This window comes from Sus scrofa, chromosome 13, assembly GCF_000003025.6.
Source record: "Sus scrofa isolate TJ Tabasco breed Duroc chromosome 13, Sscrofa11.1, whole genome shotgun sequence".
NCBI lineage: Eukaryota > Metazoa > Chordata > Mammalia > Artiodactyla > Suidae > Sus > Sus scrofa.
In genome coordinates this window covers 98,852,904-98,871,803 of record NC_010455.5, presented here as the reverse complement: position 1 = coordinate 98,871,803, position 18,900 = coordinate 98,852,904, and the positions used below count along the sequence as shown (strand labels likewise).

General features: G+C 39.4%; 1 protein-coding gene across 1 annotated transcript in view; it reads right to left on the bottom strand.

Annotated features, from left to right (window-relative positions):
- The window catches only part of LOC100514494 (schwannomin-interacting protein 1), a 774,043-nt gene extending 761,220 nt beyond the window's left edge, over positions 1–12,823 (bottom strand). The window contains 1 exon segment of the mRNA XM_021069725.1: positions 12,681–12,823. Within this exon segment, the coding sequence (XP_020925384.1) occupies positions 12,681–12,689 (9 nt within the window). The 5' untranslated portion in view covers positions 12,690–12,823.

Here is an 18,900-nt window from a genome sequence, read left to right as displayed (position 1 = left end):
CGGAGTATATAAACAATATAGAAAAAGCACCTATGATAAACTACATGAGGTAAAACGAAGGTATATAATAATTATAACTAATGCATTGAGCACTTACTGTCTAGAATATGCTTTTAGTATGCTTTAAAATTTCAAACTTTCTGAAATGATATAATCATAGTATTTATTCATGATAGAAAATGTAGGTTTCGGAGTTCCTGTCATGGTTCAGTGATTAACGAACCTGACTAGGAACCATGAGGATGAGGGTTTGATCCCTGGCCTCACTCAGTGGGTTAAGGATCCAGCATTGTCATGAGCTGTGGTGTAGGTCACAGACAAGACTCAGATCCTGCATTGCTGTGGCTGTGGTGTGGGCTGGCAGCTGTAGCTCCAATTCAACTGCTAGCCTGGGAACCTCTATATGCCATGGGTGCGGTCCTAAAAAAAAAAAAAAAAAGAAAAAGAAAAAGAAAATGTAGGTTTCTTTTTCTTAACTCTTCCCAATAAGACAATACTTTTTTTTTTTAAGCAAAAATTGTGCTAACTCTATAGTGCACAGGTACTTTTGCAGCTATCTTCACTTTCCATTAAAATTTTACTTTCCCTTCATTCTTAGAAGTTGTCTCAAGAAGGACTAGTGCAGAACAGAATAGTTGAACATTTGGAGAAAGAATAAAAATACAGGATTAAAGTAATGGAAATAAGAAGGATTTGGTGGACCACACTGAAAAAAATGATATGCTCATTTGTCGATGGTGGTTATATAAAAATAAAACTTTCTAGAAAAGAAACAGTGTATTCTTCTCCCATTGAACATAATTACTAAGCCTCTGAAAAAAAACCCAGAACCCATCTGTCTCGGGATATCTTGTTAGACAAGATAGCGAATTTTATGTTTCTGGTCTGTGAAACTGACACAGCATTTTTAAGAGGATTGAGTCCATAAGTCTGCCTAACACACTGATTTTTAAGAGGGAAACTGCAGTTAAGTTAGTTAAAAGTGCATTCATGCTTACAATGAATATTCTAGAAGAGAAACAGGCCTGCTGTGTAACCGGTGTGAAGGAGCAGTGTAACAGGCTCCAGAAGAAGGGAACCCAGATTTAAACCCCAACTTTGCAGCTCACCAGCTATGTGGCCTTAGACAAAACACTTTATTTGACTGAATTTCAGTTCCTTCATTGTAAAATGCCCATGGTAATACCCACTTCATAGGTTTATAGGGAGTATTAATTGCAATAATGTAATAATAAAGGGCCTGTCAAATAAAGAACCCAAATAGATGTTAGTTTCTTTTCCCCTAATTAATCCTTTGCCAAGCTGAAACACTAACTCAGTTTATTAGACCATTAATTCAGAGGCTTTCTTTCCAGCAGGAATTACTCTGACAGCAAGGCTGGTGTCATCAAGAGTAATTTCTACTGAAAAGGTTCCAATCTTAACGTTTCTACTGCGAATCCTAGTGTGGTATAGAAAAGATCAGGCAGGGTTACTTTCAACCCTAGAGGAAATTGATGTGATGATAACCACAGTGGAAGGGTTTATATGCCCTTGATTGTTTTATTGTCACACCCTAAAAGTGTATGTGATTGGAATTAATGGGATCCAGTGGAAGTTTGCTTGTAGTAAGTTTTCCTCCAAATTATCTCAGCATTTTCTGTTACATTCTTTCAAAAGCTATTCATATTATACTGATATCATTACCAACTCCAAATACAATTAACACACCATCTTATGGATATATTGTATTTGGAGTAAAAGAACCAAACTAGAAGTTGGCATTAACAAAAAGTACTGTTTATCCTTGGCATAGCACTATGGGCTAGTGTAAAGGTATTCATTCACCTTTTACAGTAAATAGAAGCACGTCTACGTAGTCATTGATATTGCTGCACTCTTGTACTAATAGTAAGGATAAATAGTGGTACAGATTTAACTGGAAGACATTTTGATACCAAAAGCCTTAAAAATGCATTTAGACACTTAGAAAGTCCACTTCTAGGGATTTATTTTAAAGAAAGAATTAAAGATCTGTACAATGATTTTTCAAGAAAATTTTTTTTCTTGGAGGAAGGAAAAAAAACCTAAGCAGCATTCAACATTTAAAAATTAAAATTATGAAATATTCACCCAAAGGAATATTGTGTAACCATTGAAAATTAAGTTATAGAAAAACATTTACTGACATGGAAAAATGTGTAAGATACACTGTTAGGATCTGAAAGGTCATAAACTATTTGTATGTGCTTTACAGGTTTTATAAAAATAAATATATTTATAAAAGTTTCAATAACTACATATTGAAACAAATATGAATCATGCCCCTAAGAACTTTTCTGTTTTGATTCTGTATATTTTCTGCAGTAAGCATAAGTTTATTGTAAAGAAAATAAAGTTTAAAGAAAAATAAGTTTAAAAAACTCAAAAGCAGAATTAGTAAAGTTCTTTTAAGCTAAACAGCAAAGAGATCCCCTCATCATTCACTGTGTGAATTCTGAGCTCTGGCTTTGTGGATTTCTCCTAAAATATGATTTAAGAAGTTGAAATTTAAGAAAATGAAATTTCCAGGACAAGATCTTCGGGTTGCTCTTTCAGGAGAGGTGGTTGTCCTTTTGTTAAAGCTCTGGGTGATTTGGGTCTTTTTACCCGTGCTGTCTCACTGTGGACCATAAACTGGAAAACCCGTAGGCTCTATTTCAATCTGGAGGTGATGTCTTTAGACTAAGCCCCTGCTTAAGCACTGTGGCTCAGGGAAGTTTTAGGCAACTTTTCTGCTCGTGCTTCGTTCTTTGTGGTTCCAAGAAAGTTTCCTTCATCAGGAAAGAAACTGACTGGTCCCACTCTGGAGTGCAGTTTCTGCAGTCACCTCCAAGTGGACAGAAGCTCTAGCCTGTATCAGAGCCCTGACTGCTGCATTGTCTTGGATTCTTACTTATTTATACATAAATTATTACTGTAGCTGTATGTATTGTCCCTTTGCTGTGTGTCATGCACTCTATCAAGCACTTTTCATACATTATTTTATTTAAGTTCTTAATAGCAGCTATGGAAGACTAATGTTATCATTATTCCTGTTTTACAGATGAAAGAAAAATAACTAGTACATAGCTAGTAAGTAGAGTCAAAATGGGAATTCGGATCCATCTGGATTTCATTAGCTGTCCTTTAACCATTTGAATGGGAATTTTTTTTTTTTTTTCCTTTTTGGCTAACCTGCAGCTTATGGAGTTCCAGGGCCAGGGATCAGATCTGAACTGCAGTTGTGACCTATGCTGTAGCTGAGGCAATGCAGGATCATTTTAATCATTGTGCTGGGCTGGGGATCAAACCTGTGTCCTAGTGCTACAGAGATGCCACTGATCCTGTTGTGCCACAGCAGCAACTCATGAATGAGCATATTTATAATTCACAATGGGGAGAAAATTCAATTAGCTGTTCTTAGGTCTTCCTAACCCAGAATAGCAGTGATTCCACAAAAATATTAAACCACCTTCACAACCATACGAGTGATACTTCTATGCAGCTGTGCCCTTGGCTGGTGGTGGCAAGGACAACCTAGACAACCGAGTCCTGGTGTGTTCAGCTCCACACTGACTGGCTTAAGCTTAACCTCTCCAAACCGCAGGTCCTTATTTTCTAATGACTTTGTAATACTTGTCCTAAAAAATCTCATTTGTATCAAAGGAGACAATGTATGTGTAAGCACTTTTAAAAGTACAAAGAGCAAGGAATCTTGGTTAACCCCTGCATGCAAATTACTTCTGCCCTCAAAACCCAAAAGCAGTGTAACTATATAAATAGCATTTTGCAAAAGATTGAGCAAGGGGCCTCAGAAATACAGAAAAACCTTAATGCGAAAAAATCCCATGTGTAATGTTTCCCCATGTTTAGCATTCAGTTTAATAAGTCCTGAGGAAAAGTTATTGACTCAACGTTCCCTTCTCCCATTTAATGCTCTTTGGTTTAATGTTTACTCTCTAAATGCCTGAACTTTTAAATAACAGGAATTTTTGCCACAGGACTTAAGGCTCTCCTGTGACTTGATGTTAGGAAATCTCGGTTTCTGCTCCTTGGGAGCAAATTGGAGCTCTGGCATTGAGTTGATATACATTCTGTATTAACTTAGGATGATACTTGGTTCAATAATTCAAAACTACTATACCAAGCCTTAGGATTATACTTGCATGAAGGACTAATCTTTTTAAGAACTAATATCTGGGGGTAGAAGAAAGAAAGGAATTTTTCTTGACTGCTTTTTAAATGATAAAAGCAATGCATGCCCATGTTAAACAACTTAACCACAGTGAAAGGTAAAAACACTCACTCTATGCACATTCACACTTCTCACTGGTAAACACTATTGACAGTTACTCATACATATTTTGAAAAAGTTTCTGTGATCACATAAGCAAATAGGTGTGTGTGTGTGTGTATCAGTCTATTTAACACAACCAATATCATTCATACTATAGCTTTTCCTTTGAAAGATGCTTTTTTGTTTTCTCCTAAAATATGTTTGTACAGATTTTCATACCCACTTGCATGGCTCTAACAGTTTTAAAATCGCCTCTGCATCCACTGCATGGATATACCATAAATTATTTAAGTATTCTTCTCTGGATATGTATTTAGTTGTTGGTAGGTTTTTAATATTACAAATAATGCTGGCTGCAACCAACAACTCCACCACATGACTTTGCTCAATGATGTGAGAACATTTAGGAAAATTCTTAGAAGTCAAATTGATAGGCCAAAAGAGATGTGCATTTGAAATGCTGATATTACAAATTGCCATCTAAAGATGGCTGTACTAATTTATTCTTCCCCCCAAAAGGTATGTGAGAGTCCAACCTTCACCAACAGTGGGTAGAGACCAAAAGAAACCATTAGACTGAGGCACATGATATAAATGATTCAATAGACACTGGATTCAAATAAATATTTTTAGGTCTTAGATATCAAGAAATTGGAAATGCCGGACTTTAAGCATACTGAGAATATCCAAGCTCCTCACTCTGAGAAGAAACAGGTTGAAGGGAACTGAAGCTCATAATGAGGGGCCTAATCCTCATGGAGGGCTTACTGCACACCAGGCACTTAGAAAAGTGTTTTAGGAAGTTCCCGTTGTGGCTCAGCGATAATGAGCCCAACTCGTACCCACAAAGATGCAGATTCGATCCCTGGCCTCGCTCAATGGGTTAAGGATCCAGTGTTGCCCTGAGCTGTGGTATAGGTCACAGATGTGGCTTGGATGCCGTGTTGCTGTGGCTGTGGTGCAGGCCAGCAGCTACAGCTCTGAATTCAACCCCTAGCCTGGGAACTTCCATGTGCTACATGGGCGGCCCTAAAAAGACAAAAAAAAAAAAAAGTTTTACTTACATGAAGTCATGAATTCCTCCTACCAATCCTACGTGAAAGGTACTTTCATCATTGCTATTTTACAGACATCATTCCCATTTTCCCATTTTAGGAAACTAAGGCACGGAGAGTTAAGTACATTTCCCAATGTCATTCAGCTGATAAGTGACAGGGCTCAGATGTACCCCTAGGAAGTCTGAGTTCAGAGTCAGGTACTATGAACCACTTGCATATCTTCTCCTATCAATGCACTAAACGCATTTATTAAACACCTGTGCCATGCCAGAAACAATATGGCACCACCTTATCCTCTCAGCAATACAAAGTATTACCTCCGTTCCTCAAAGATATTAAAATGACTTGCCCCAGTGACAGAGGGAGGATTTGTACCTGGGCATGTCTGATTCTGAAGCCTGTATTTATTTCTACTACACCATGTGTTCAGAATAAGATATATAAGGAGGCTAAATAGGAATCATCCCTGTCAATAAACAGAACTCACGTAATTCTTTCTTCATCAGAATTCTATATGGCTAGAATGTTCGTGTACTTTTAATCAAATGTATGTGATCATATGAGGGCATTTTGCTCTCTCCCATCACATGTGAGCTCAAATTGTCCAGTGTCAACCAAAATTGAAGGCAAAATTAAGGCATTCCAATTCCAAATATCCACAAAGCCCACTGAATAAAAGTGACATTGTTGGGTGCAAATGAGCAGATGGACATCTGTACTGCAGGGATGTACCCCATCAGAATATGGTAGCACCATATTTTTATCTTAGCGAGCAATTCACTATCAGTCCATCAAACCAGTGCCAGGTTCACCACTGGTTTCTGAGTTTAAAAATGTACTTCCTTACTGTATACAGAAAGGACCCAAGGGAGATAAGAGCAGAAGGAGAGCTTAGAAGTGAGGCTTCTGGGTAGGAAATCCTGCCAATCACTGCTCTGCTCGCACTCACCCTGCCCAGCACAGTGTACAAATGTTCAGGCCCTGGGTTCAAATTTGCTCTGCTACTTACCTGCTATGTGACTTTGGACAAGTCACTGAATATCTCTAGCCATAGCTTCCTCATCTGTAAAATTAGTAATACCAATAGCAGTTACCTCACTAGCCTGTCATGAAGGTTAAATATTGTCCGGTACAGATCTCTGCCCTGAAGGTTAAGAATGATGTACAGAATCACCAAAGTCCACATAGACAGACCCTTGTCCTTTCATGTTGCAGTCTTATTGCTTTTTAATTTAATGAGGAAAACATATCGCCTTATAGCCACTGAAAATAACAAACTGAAAAGATTTCTGCTCATCTTATATAGCCTCATATCCTCAAGGTCAGCGTGTGTAAATCCTGTGTTCCTGTGTCTGGCAGACCTAGTTATGAATGGACACCAGACATATGTTATCATTGCCACAAAACAAACAAACAATACCTACCAGAGCTTATCTTTTGATTATCAGAGATTGTTAGGCAGAAGCCTGTCTGTAGTCACTTAATAGCCTTTGGAGGTTGAGTTGACCAGTTCTTAAAGTTTGTACACCATGGATGCTAATTTAATATTACCACAAGTGTTTTCCTGCACTATACAGTAAAACAAGTAATCCTGGAAGAATATGCAAATTTTACTATTATGTTGTTATGTTTTAAGGGCAATTAAATATTTGCTGTGAGCTCCTCACATTACAATGCAAATCCATAAAAGCTTACTATCATTTCTGTACCTAAAGCTTATTTAGCATTAAGTCTTTGCCATTATTTCCCTTTCATTGAAAATTGGGTTTTCAATTACACACCACAATCCTATATTATGTGAATCTTTATTTGCAAAGAAATTTAGTCTTTTTTCTGTTTATGTTAAATCAATAACCTCTGTCCCTTTGTTAGTCCGGCAGTGGGAGGCAGTGGTTTCAGGTTTTCTCTATGAGAAGATGTCTGCCTCTCATGATAACAATGTTGGCTCATCTATCTACCCCAGGAACAAAAACCTTCAATGAGATGGGCCTATCCTGCTGGCCAGGATCAGGTGTATATGAAGCCAAGACGGTTTCTTAAAAAAGAAATTATTTCACTCAAACTGACTGCTAGAAAGTGTGTGTATCAAAAAAAAAAAAAAGGCATTTTTATAGCTGAATTTAGAAAAAGGAACCTAAGTTCTGTCAGAATGGTTGCTGTCTATAAACATAGCTTCTATCTTCTATGCCTTAATATTTTTTTCAAGAGATTATAACAGTGAATTAAAAAACCAGGCGAAACTTAAAGAGCTGAATAAGCAGTGCCTAAGGTGAGACAAAAATTAAAGATCTGCATGTCATGTATTTGGGGAAATAAGTGAGAGGGTCCACCCTCATGAACCCTAATAACCAAAGGGTTCTTGGAAACTTGTTGTCTTTCCTTAACCAGAGCCTCCTGTCCACTTGTGGTTTCCATGCATCAGCCTCCTAGAACACAATTCAAACTTTTACGTGCCCTTTAAGTACTGTTTTCCTTGAACCTCTTCCTTTAATCAATTCTGAAGTCCTGTTCACACTTACTTCATATTTTCCCACATCTTTTCCATTCTTTACACACCAAGTTCAAGATCTCACTTCCTCTCGCCTAGAATAGCACGAGCCCATTCTAACTGATCTGCCTGACTCCTGACCGCTCTCCATTCAGTGCAGCCTCTACATTCACCTTCACATAAGATCATTTTCATCATGTCACTCCTCTGCTCCAAAACCTTCAGGGGAAAGCTTAAACTCTATGGCTATAGTTCTTTGATTGATTCTGAGTTACTTTTCCAGGCATATTTCCCATTAACCTCTTATATATTTTCCAAATTCCAGCCAAACTGCCCATTCCCCAGTCACTCAAATCACCTCATTCTGCTTTTCCACATGAAACAGCTTCTCAACTCTACGAATTCATATCCAACCTTCAACTCCCAAGTTATATATGAATAAACACTTTTCCTATTCCTTAGCTGTAATATTGAAATTCCTCTAGCCCTGAGTCCAGACTGCACACATAATCATATCGTATGGGGTTTTCCTATACCACAGAAAGCACAGAATCTATTCTCTAGGCTATAGGGAACCAATGAAGAGTAATAAGCATTGGAATTATAAGTCAGAGTTGCATTTAACTCAGACGATGCTGTGGCAGTGGAGAGAATGAATTAGATGGTAGACAAGACACTAGAGATAGAGGTAATCAGACCTGTCTGGGAGAGAAGACTGAAGGAAGGGCATGTTTTGGAGGGGAAGATGATGAGAAAAATTCTAAGTGTGCTGAATTTGAGGTTCTAAGGACTAGGGTGGGACAGGCAAAGCATGTAGAGTACAGAATTAAGGAGGCACTCATTTCAGGTGCCCAGCCTGTACTTGCATGGCCCTGAGAGTAAGTAATTCCTTAAAACCTTTGCTCTGGGTTCCCAGCTTGCCTGACCCTAAGTTCCTCTGGCATGTTTTGTAGAGATATCACCTTGCCAGGCAAGGACATACATCTCTCAGGTCTCCCTTTAAGAAAGAACTTGCTGTTCAGCTGCAAGCAGTACAGAGAGCTGACAGTCTCCAGCTACAGAACATTCAGGGTCTGCCTCAACTTTTGAGGGAGCCTTTGCTAGGAACCTGCAGTCAGTGACCAAGCAAGCATGTTGGAGTTACTCAGTCTCGCAGTTGCTGTCCAACATGGGGCTCCTCATACAGGCAGTCTTCTCTCTGGAGATCGCCAGTGAATTGGATGAGGCTGCGTCAGATCTGCATTGTAGTCTGAAGCCTTTCCCTGCACAACTCTGGTTCCTCCCTCTTTTTTCTTTACCCTCCAATAAAACACTCACTCGGTAACTTTGTCTCTATATGTTTCCAGAGGACCTAAATGACACATCTAGTCAGCAACTGGCCATCCATTCTGGACTTGGAGCTAGAGATGAAGCAATAAGCTGATGTGGCTTTGCTATGTAGTGGTTAGAAGGCAGGGTTCCAGAGTCTGGGTTCAAATCACAGTGCATCCACTTCTGATCTTGTACAACCACAGACAAGTTAAGAGCTTCTCAGTACCTCAATTTTCTTCATATGTAGAATGAAAATTTTAATGAGTAAATAAGGACTATATGAGATGACACATTCAAAGTATTTAGTATTCTATATGGCTGCAATAAATGCTCAAGAAATATTAATGAACATTATTGCAAAGACTTTAAAATGCTGTTTTTAAAAGGTTGATAGATATAATGAAATGGAAGAAATGTTCACTTGCTCAAAGAATTTTTCCATAAGGATAAAATGAGATTAACGAAGATTAACTGAAAGTATTTCACCTAACCCTGTTATTATTTTTTTTATTTCTCTTGCTGTTACTCCCAATATGGTTCCTCTTCTCCATACAATCTCATTATTTTTTTTGTCCTGCCATGATTTGTTTCTTCCAATATTTCTTTTCCATTCACCCAAAACAGCTATTTCTCTCCTTTTTATCCATTGCTGCTAACATCCTCCATCAAAACGTGGTTGAGAACTCACCCTCTCCAGTTTCCTCGATGGCCTGCCCTACCCACCCCAAATGTAATCATTCCTCTCTACAGGCAAACCCTAAGAATGGAAGCATTTTGAAACTTGGTAGAATGAAGAATAATCTAATTCTCAGACTATATTGAAGATATCCCTGTCTTCATAAATAATTGTTAATAACAAAATAGCAGGAGCAGCATCTCCTTCTTTAAACGAACCTCCCCTCCTCCACTTGTCTACTTACTCAAGACAGGGAGATAGCCTGGCAAAGTGATGCTCAATAAATGCTTACTTAAAGAATGAATGTTTCAGCAGTGGACATATGGTCAGTCTACAAATTTTATTTTTATAGCCTCTTTCTGTATGTGAACATTAAAAAAGGAAATGTTCAGAAGACAATCTCAGTCACACAATGGAGAAACTATTATATGAGGGAAGTGTTTTACCATCATTAGAGGTATTGCAGGTAATATAAATCCATTTTATAAAATAAAGGCCTGTTCTACAATACATCTAAAAGCCAGTAGGAACTCATAATTAGAGACAGATGGCAAACATGGCATCCTTTCCTTGCACTTTTGGTACATATGATATTCCCTACAAAAATGGCACTGAGTGTTTTCCTGTTACCTTGCAGTGCCATATAAACTCAGAAAAATAAAACCTCTTTTTACATCTATGCAATTGACTTCAAACAAAATAACCAACTTCAAAAGTAAGATGAAAGTGTTTTGTAAAGTGGCTCAATGCAATGAATGTTTTTACATATGTTAATATTTGTATATCTGCATTAATGGATATTTCAATACATACCAAAATAGTACTACTATATTTTCAGTCATCCTATACATTCAACTTGAAACCTTCATCAAATTACTTAATTCAAAGGCAAGACTTCTACATCAAACAGGTCACAATATTAGGTATATTTAAACATTGGAAATGAAATAAAATCAGTTACACACAGAGCAATACATGAGTATAATGTTAAGAGCCAACAGAGGTTTTTAATGGCTCCTAATATAATATGCCCTTTCAAAGAACCAATTCTACATATTGAAATGCATTTTATGGTACTGCTTTGAGTAATTATGAATTGAACACAGCTGATGAAAATCAGCATTAAAATACTTTTCTGGAAATACGTATAATCCTCTATAAGTATACAGCTCTATAAGTGATAAAATATTAGATATCAAACACGAAAAAGTAGAAGTAGTTTTCACATTGATTTTCAAGAATATACAGTCTTATTGTTACAATTCAGCAAATTAGTTTACCAAAGTTTACAATAATCTGCAATTTAAAAGCAAATCTAAATCAATTTGTTTTATAATCAATATCATGAAGCAAAAGTAATTCATAGCCAATATAAAATAATTAACATATTTACTACTTCATGTTAAATATAGTGAAGAACTACAAGATGGCATTAACACTATCCTAATCTGATCTATGTAACAACTTTATGTTTAAGATATTTCCATTTTCAAACATCAATATCTATTGCACATTTAGAAAACCCACTTGTGACAATCTGCTTCATTTAATTTCTCAGAAAACTGCTAATTCGACCTTCTTTTCTTTGTGATTTCTGAGTTGTTACATTATTTTCTCATCGTCACAACAATTAGTAATTATTGATCTCTCAAAAAGCAAGAACAGAATGCAAAGTAAAAGAATTATTAAACATGAAGACAAAAAGCAAATTCTATTATGTAAGTGAGCAATACTCAAGAGAAGTTGTTTATCCTAAACATATAGCACATATGAGTCATAATTAGCTCACCACCACAGTTAGAAATATACATAAATATTTTTCAAAATAAGTCTTTTAAATAAAGTACTGCAAGCATCTTTCTAGCTCAAGGATTTGAAATAGCAATTAAGTTGGAACCTTAAATCATTTGTCTCTATAACTAGAAGAGCAAGTCCCCAGGATGTAAATCTCACCCAATGAGACAAGGGATGCTGAATGGATTATTAATTGCTAAATAATTTCTTAATTTTAGAATCCAGCACCCAACACCAGCAAATAAATAATGTGATTTATGAGCCCATACTCATGCTGCTTTACTAGAGTTCAATAAACACATGCACATCCTAAATGTACAGTGTGAATGCGATTTCTACAAGCCAGGAAACATAGCAGGACTCGGCGATAGCAAATCTACTCCATCTACTTATTATTCAGGCACTAGTATTTAGAATACCTAAAATGCCTGCTGAACACTGCGGCTCAATGTCCCCGTGGGGCTACTCTGAAGCAGAACCACATCTCTTCCCCTCAGTGATTACTGAGTTTTAAAAAGGCAGGTAACATGGGGTAGAAATTCTCAGGAAGCAGTAAGATAACTCTTCTCCCCAAAATTTCAAAAACCAACACTCCTTACACACACACTCACTCACACACACGTGTGCACACACTCACACACAGAATCACCTTTTCTTAAGAAAGAAAGGGTTTTTCAAATAGGTGCCTAAAACATGCCGTCTGCATAGGGATGAAAAACATATTTTTCATTTACTTGCTGCTATGTAAGATGTTTACAGATCTGATTACAGAACCTGGATGTACATAAAAAGTAGTGCTTTCAATAAGATTCCTTTAGTGAAATCTGTCTGTGCAGACAAATGTGTACATAAATAATACATATTTATGCAAACATGCCTACATTAACAGGGACACACACACACACATCTAGACCAGTAATTAAGCTTACACTGTCCTATAAGCCCCCTTTGACATTTTAGCATGCATGCTATTGAGAAGACAGAATTTTAAAAAATAATAAGCAGCTGCATATAACGCATGCCAAAGTGGCATGTTTAGAGAAGCAAATACATTACCAGACGCATTTTGAAGTTTCTGGAACACCTGCAGGTAAAAGGAGACTGTGAATCAGATGCTGGCACACGGTGTTCCTCAGAATCCCAGAGCTCGGTGTGACTGTGAGGGAATGCGAGGCGAGCGTGTGGCTGGAAACCTTTGAGTTGAGCTCACTCTAGGCATCAGAAAGCCTCAAAGAGGGGAAAGAAAAAGGCAGCCCACAGATAGCTAGATGAGAAACTTCTGGCACCTCTCCAGCTCAGGAATGAATTCTCTGTAATTTGGAGACGTATAGTGATGGAAATGAAGAGAAACTTGGATTTACGCGTGAATTTGCTCAGCCATGCAGAAATGGGCAGGTAACAGTCTCTCAGCTCATTTTAAAACAGTCATTCAGGAACAAGACTGAATCAAAAAATTAACAGGCATCCTTTTTCTGAAAAAAGAAAAAGGCTACTCCCGCCAGCCTCCCAAGATGCCTTTACAAACTTCAAATGGATCATTCCATCAGCTATTTGTTGCACATTTTATTAATCCCGATGCAGAGGTAAACTGGAAAACCTAATTCCTTTTATGTAGAAAACTGGATTTATTGCTTCTTTTTATAATGCACTTTAGTCATATAAATACACAGATTTACTTACAGAGTTCTCGTTTCTTGTGTAAAACCACTACTGTTTGGTCCAGATAAAATGCTAAAAGGCTTGTTCACAGCTTTTCAAGGAAGTGGAGAAAAAATGTTTAAATACTCAGAAGCTGAGCTAAGTACACATATTTAAATGTAGAGTTTGAAGCAAAGAGAGTATAAAAGAAGCACCCTGAGCCATTAAGTGGCACATAAGAGATACGGCTATACATGAGCATTGAGCAGACAGGTGGCTAAAGTCTATAAATATATACATAATTAAGGATAGGAAGAAAAGAGCTTTGGCAAATTAAGTTCTTAGAGACAATAGCTGCGATTTTGTTTAGGCTTACAAATAGGCTAATAATTTCTAGGGAGCACACGTGGGCTTCACCTTGTTTGAAGAACTCCTGGGCTCTCGAATAGAGAGCGAGGTTGGGGAGCATTGCACACGGGCAATCTATATTCAAATGTAATGAGGAAGACAGTATTACCATGAAGAATGTTGTCATATTACATTGTGCCTGTGTGGCTTCACTACTCATCCAACCTTGCAAATGGCCATTTGCCTGGACTCAATAGAAAATGTGCTGTCGATGGGACGGTAGAGGTGGGAGGCCGATTTTATTTGTTTTACTACCCATGCACCTTTGGGATGCTCAGGATAAAATGCATGGGCTGAGAGTGGGAGTGATTCTCTTCAAGGCCACATTTATCTATAATAAATTCCAAGTGGAATTAATGACAACCAATTAAGCTGTTTATTATCTTAACTCTTGAGGTCAAGGGCAGAACAGTGTTTATACTTATTGATAGAGGTCGATGGCAAGACGGCTGGAGATGGCCAGTTTCCCCTTTAAGCATGCTCAATAAACATGTATTGACAGAGTAGGCTTCAGGTAACCTCCCATTCCAAGGCCCAGTCCTTTTTGCCTAGAGTTTTTCCGACTTTCTTTTGTTGTTGTTGTTGTTTTTTAAGGGCATATAGAGGTTCCCAGCCTAGGGGGTCCAATCAGAGCTACAGCTGCCGGCCACAGCCACATCAGAACCAAGCTGCATCTGCAACCTACACCACAGTTCACGGCAACCCACTGAGCGAGGCCAGGGATCAAAGCCGCAACCTCCTGGTTCCTAGTCAGATTCATTTCTGCTGCGCCACGATGGGAAGTCCTGACTTTTTTAATTTCATTTTTTACTAGAGTATAGTTGATTGATTGATTTTGTCTTTTGGTTTTTTAGGGCTGGACCCACGGAAATATGGAGGTTCCCAGGCTAGGGGTCTAATCGGAGCCGTTGCTACCGGCCTACACCAGAGCCACAACAACACCAGATCCGAGCTGAGTCTGCAACCTACACCACAGCTTATGGCCAGATCCTTAACCCACTGAGCTAGGCAAGGGACTGAACCTGTAACCTCATGGTTCCCAGTCAGATTTGTTTCCACTGCACCACGACGGGAACTCTGAGTGTAGTTTATTTAAAATATTATGCCAATTTCTGCTATATAGCAAAGTAATCCAGTCATACTCATATATACATAAACATTTTTTATATTCTTTTCCATCATGGTCTATCCCAAGAGAATGGACATAGTTCCTTGTGCTATACAGTAGGACCTCATTACTTAACCATTCTAAATGTAATAGTTTTCATCTACTAACCCAAAACTCCCTATTCATCTTACTCCCTCCGCACTCCCCTTTTGCAACCAAATGTCTATTCTCTGTGTCCTTAAGTCTGTTTCTGTTTCGTAGCTAGGTTCATTTGTGCCATGTTTTAGATTCCACATATAAGTGATATTAGATGGTATTTGCCTTTCTTTTTCTGACTTAATTCACTTAGTATGAGAATCTCTAGTTGCATCCATGTTGCTGCAAATGGCATTATTTGTCCTTTTTAATAGCTGAGTAGTATTTCATTGTATATGTGTAGCGCATCGTCTTAATCCATTCATCTGTTGATGGACATTCAGGTTGTTTCCATGTCTTGGCTATTGTGAATAGTGTTTCAATGAACACAGGGGTGCATGTATCTTTCTGAATTGTAGTTTTGTCTAGATTATAGATTTTTTCTTATCTTTCTACTGCCATCTGCTTCATCCATCCACTCAACAATGTCATGTGAATTAGTCACGCCATCTGATGCTGTGGATATTTAAGACAAGACCCTCCCTCAAGGAGCTTACCTTTGTCAGGTAGAACCACATCAGTTCTCAGGAAGGGATGGGCATATCGGAAGTACTTACAAATACCCATGCTCACCACCATCTCTTCTTCCTTTTGGGTTCCCTTTTGGTGGGGGAGGCAAGCAGAGTTTGCACATGGATTTTGAACAAAACCTCCCCCGGTGATTCTGACTAGTCCCCTCCTCGACCCACAGGAGTAATAGCAATTCAAGACAATGGTTATCAGCCTTCTAGTAACTGAGATGCGGGCATGCCATCTACTGCCGCATATAGACTCAAGCTCCAGAGCCACTCAAGCTAACCTGCACCACCATGTGAAAGGCTCACACTTAATCAGTGTGCTCTGGAGCCTGGTCTGCAGGTTCTGAATAGATGGTGGAAGCCAAAGCCGAAGGCATAAGAAAGTCCAAATATTCTGTTCATTCATATAACCTCTCTGGGCTTCTGTTTCCTTATCTGCAGAATGAGAGGACAGGACAGGCTTTGAGTTTGTGATTTCTCTGCCAAAACATCTGAATACCCTCTCTGACTGAGCCATTTCTGTGCTACACTGGCACCTCCACAAGAGAATTCTGAATTCTTGAGTCTACCATCTCACTGCTTAAAGGTACCTTCTCAGCAAATCAAATCTCTTGAGGGGAACCTTCAGCCTGAGGAGCTGGGGACCCAGGATATAGTTTGCTTCTGCTTCTCCACTTCTCCATGGTGGGGGAGGGCACTGAGAAAGTCAGAGCATGTACACAGGCACACTGTCTGCCAGCTCCTTCCTTCCTCTGCTTCAGCAACTGCTTGGGCTCCACTCCCAGTGGACCCCCTAGTGAGTGACAGATGCTGGAACGCTCAAGCAGAGTGGTCACACAGCCAGAAGCCAGGCTGCCAGCCAGTCCCCTCCCTCCAAGGTTCCCTCCCTCCACGGCCGATCCCATTCTAATAAGGGGGAGGGCCTGAGAGGGTGGGCTGGGGGATTGCTGGCATAGCTCCTCCAAGCTCTGCTCCTAATCTCTGGTGGTGGAGGAGTATCCCCAGCTACTCTAAAGAGGTGGAAGAGGAGAATATAGCCACACCATCCTAGGATAGCCAGCCAGTCTACCAGCCCACCCCTCTTTGACTTTCAGCACAGGCTCATTCTATGTCCTCCAAGCACACCCACGGTGATAGTAAGAACAGCTCAGGGCGGAAGGCTCACTCAGCCTCTCCCACTATTTCCCACCTCTCCCCAAGCTCAGCACCACCTGCATTCACTCAGGAAGAAACCAATCCTGGCAGGTATTTTGAAGACAAAGCTCACGTGACCAACTAAAATATAAACCTGTTTATGTAACAATCTACTAAAAATATGTTTTTTTGGAGTTCCTGTCATAGCTTAGCAGTTAATGAACCCGACTAGCATCCATGAGGATGCAGGTTGGATCCCTGGCTTTGCTCTGTGGGTTAAGGATCCAGCGTTGCCATGAGCTGTGGTGTAGGTTGCAGACACAGCTGGCAGCTACAGCTCAGATTGGGCCCCTAGCCTGGGAAGCTCCATATGCCATGGGTGTGGCCCTAGAAAGACAAAAAGACAAAAAAATAAAAATGCTTTCTATCTCCTCTAGTTCTCAGTTTAGAAAATCAGAAAAGCTTGACCTTGAAGCACAAAGAGAAGGAAAAGCACAAATGTTCAAAGGCAGTAGCACTACAGAGATGCTGGAGACCTGAGATTGAAAGCAAGATTCTCTACTGAGAGGGGCTTTAGATTAGCCATTTAAATTCCCCATTGCTCCCTCCTTTGTGAAAGGAAGAAAAATACCTACCTTATTAAGTGATTTTGAAAGTTAAAATCTGAAAAGTGCCTGGTGCATCATAAGTTACTAAAGAAATAGTAACACATATTATAATAACCAAAAGTGTCCAAAAGCACCACTACCATTACAGTGTGGCTCAGTGGTAACAAACCTGACTAGTATCCATGAGGATACAGGTTTGACCCCTGGCCTGGCTCAGTGGGTTAAGGATCTAGCATTGCTGTGAGCTGTGGTGTAGGTAACAGACATGGTTCAGATCCTGTATTGCTGTGGCTGTGGTGCAGGCAGGCAGCTATAGCTCCTATTTGACCCCTAGCCTGGGAACCTCCATATACTGTACATGCGGCCCTAAAAAGAAAAAAAAGTGTCCAATTGCCTTCAATAACCCATTAACCTGTGGTGACAGGAACTATGTCAGTCACATGCCGTATTCCTTGTATGCCATGTGCCTCTACAGCCACTCCACAAATTTTGAGGGGGCAACTCTCACTCCCACATTCCAGGCTAGGTGCCAGGGATGAGGCAGTGGACAAGACAGAGGTGGCTCCTGCCCTCATGTGGCTCACAGTCCAGTGGGGAAGCTGAAAATTAACTGCTTACTAAAATACATGTCTTAGCCTTCCCCAGGCTGCCGCAACAAAAATCTCATGGACTGGGTGGCTTAAACAACTGACATTTATTTCTCATCATTCTGAGAGGCTAGGAATTCTGATATCAAGGTGCCTACAGGTTCAGTTCCTGGTGAGAGCCCTCTTCCTGGCTTGCAGACAGCCACTCTCTCACTGTATCCTGGTGCCTTTTCCTCTTCTCACAAGGACACTAAGTCCATCATGGGATCCACCCTCATGACCTCATCCAAACCTAATCACCTCTCAAGTGTCCTACCTCCAAATGCTGTCACATTGAGGGCTGGGGCTTCAATGTATGAAATTTGAAAAGACACATTCAGTCTATAACAATATGTATAAATGACTTAAATAATTAATGATAATCTTTTTAGTATTTTCTTTATCATAGCCCGGACAATGTCAAGGGCACAAATGGAAGAAAATTTTGTGACTGCTTCCAATAATCACCTTCAAACTGGGGACTCAGGGCTGATGGGCTAGCCTTCATAAGTTGCAGATTTCTCGCCAGGAGCTGTCCCTGCAGACCATCAGACTAGCTGGCCCAGGTGGCTCTTTGGTCAGTCCCTCATGGAAAGGTCCCATCCCTTCCATTACACCAGTGAAACACTTTGGTTCCTGGCCTCACCCTTTTATATCCACGCTGTCTGAAATGCAGTAACTTTTTTTTTTTTTTAAGAGAAACCAGGATTTTAATTAAAGTTTCAGGGATCCAGCCAAGGATATTTTTCTAAAAGAGAAGCAATATCTGTTTTTGGAGACAGAACATTTCATAACAGAGATCTCATATATTTCAATCAATGATAAACAGCGACAAATACTGTACCCTCACAGGAACCAGACTGTAGAGCGTACATGTGTGTGTGTGTGTGCACATGTGTGCATGTTTAATGCTCATCCTGCCTAATGAGGATAGAGTCAGGGATACAAATGCACTCCAGTTACTTAAACTATTCAGATATTTAAGGCAGACAGTTAATGGAACAACATTAGGGCCCATCTCTTAAAGGCAGGAGATTACCT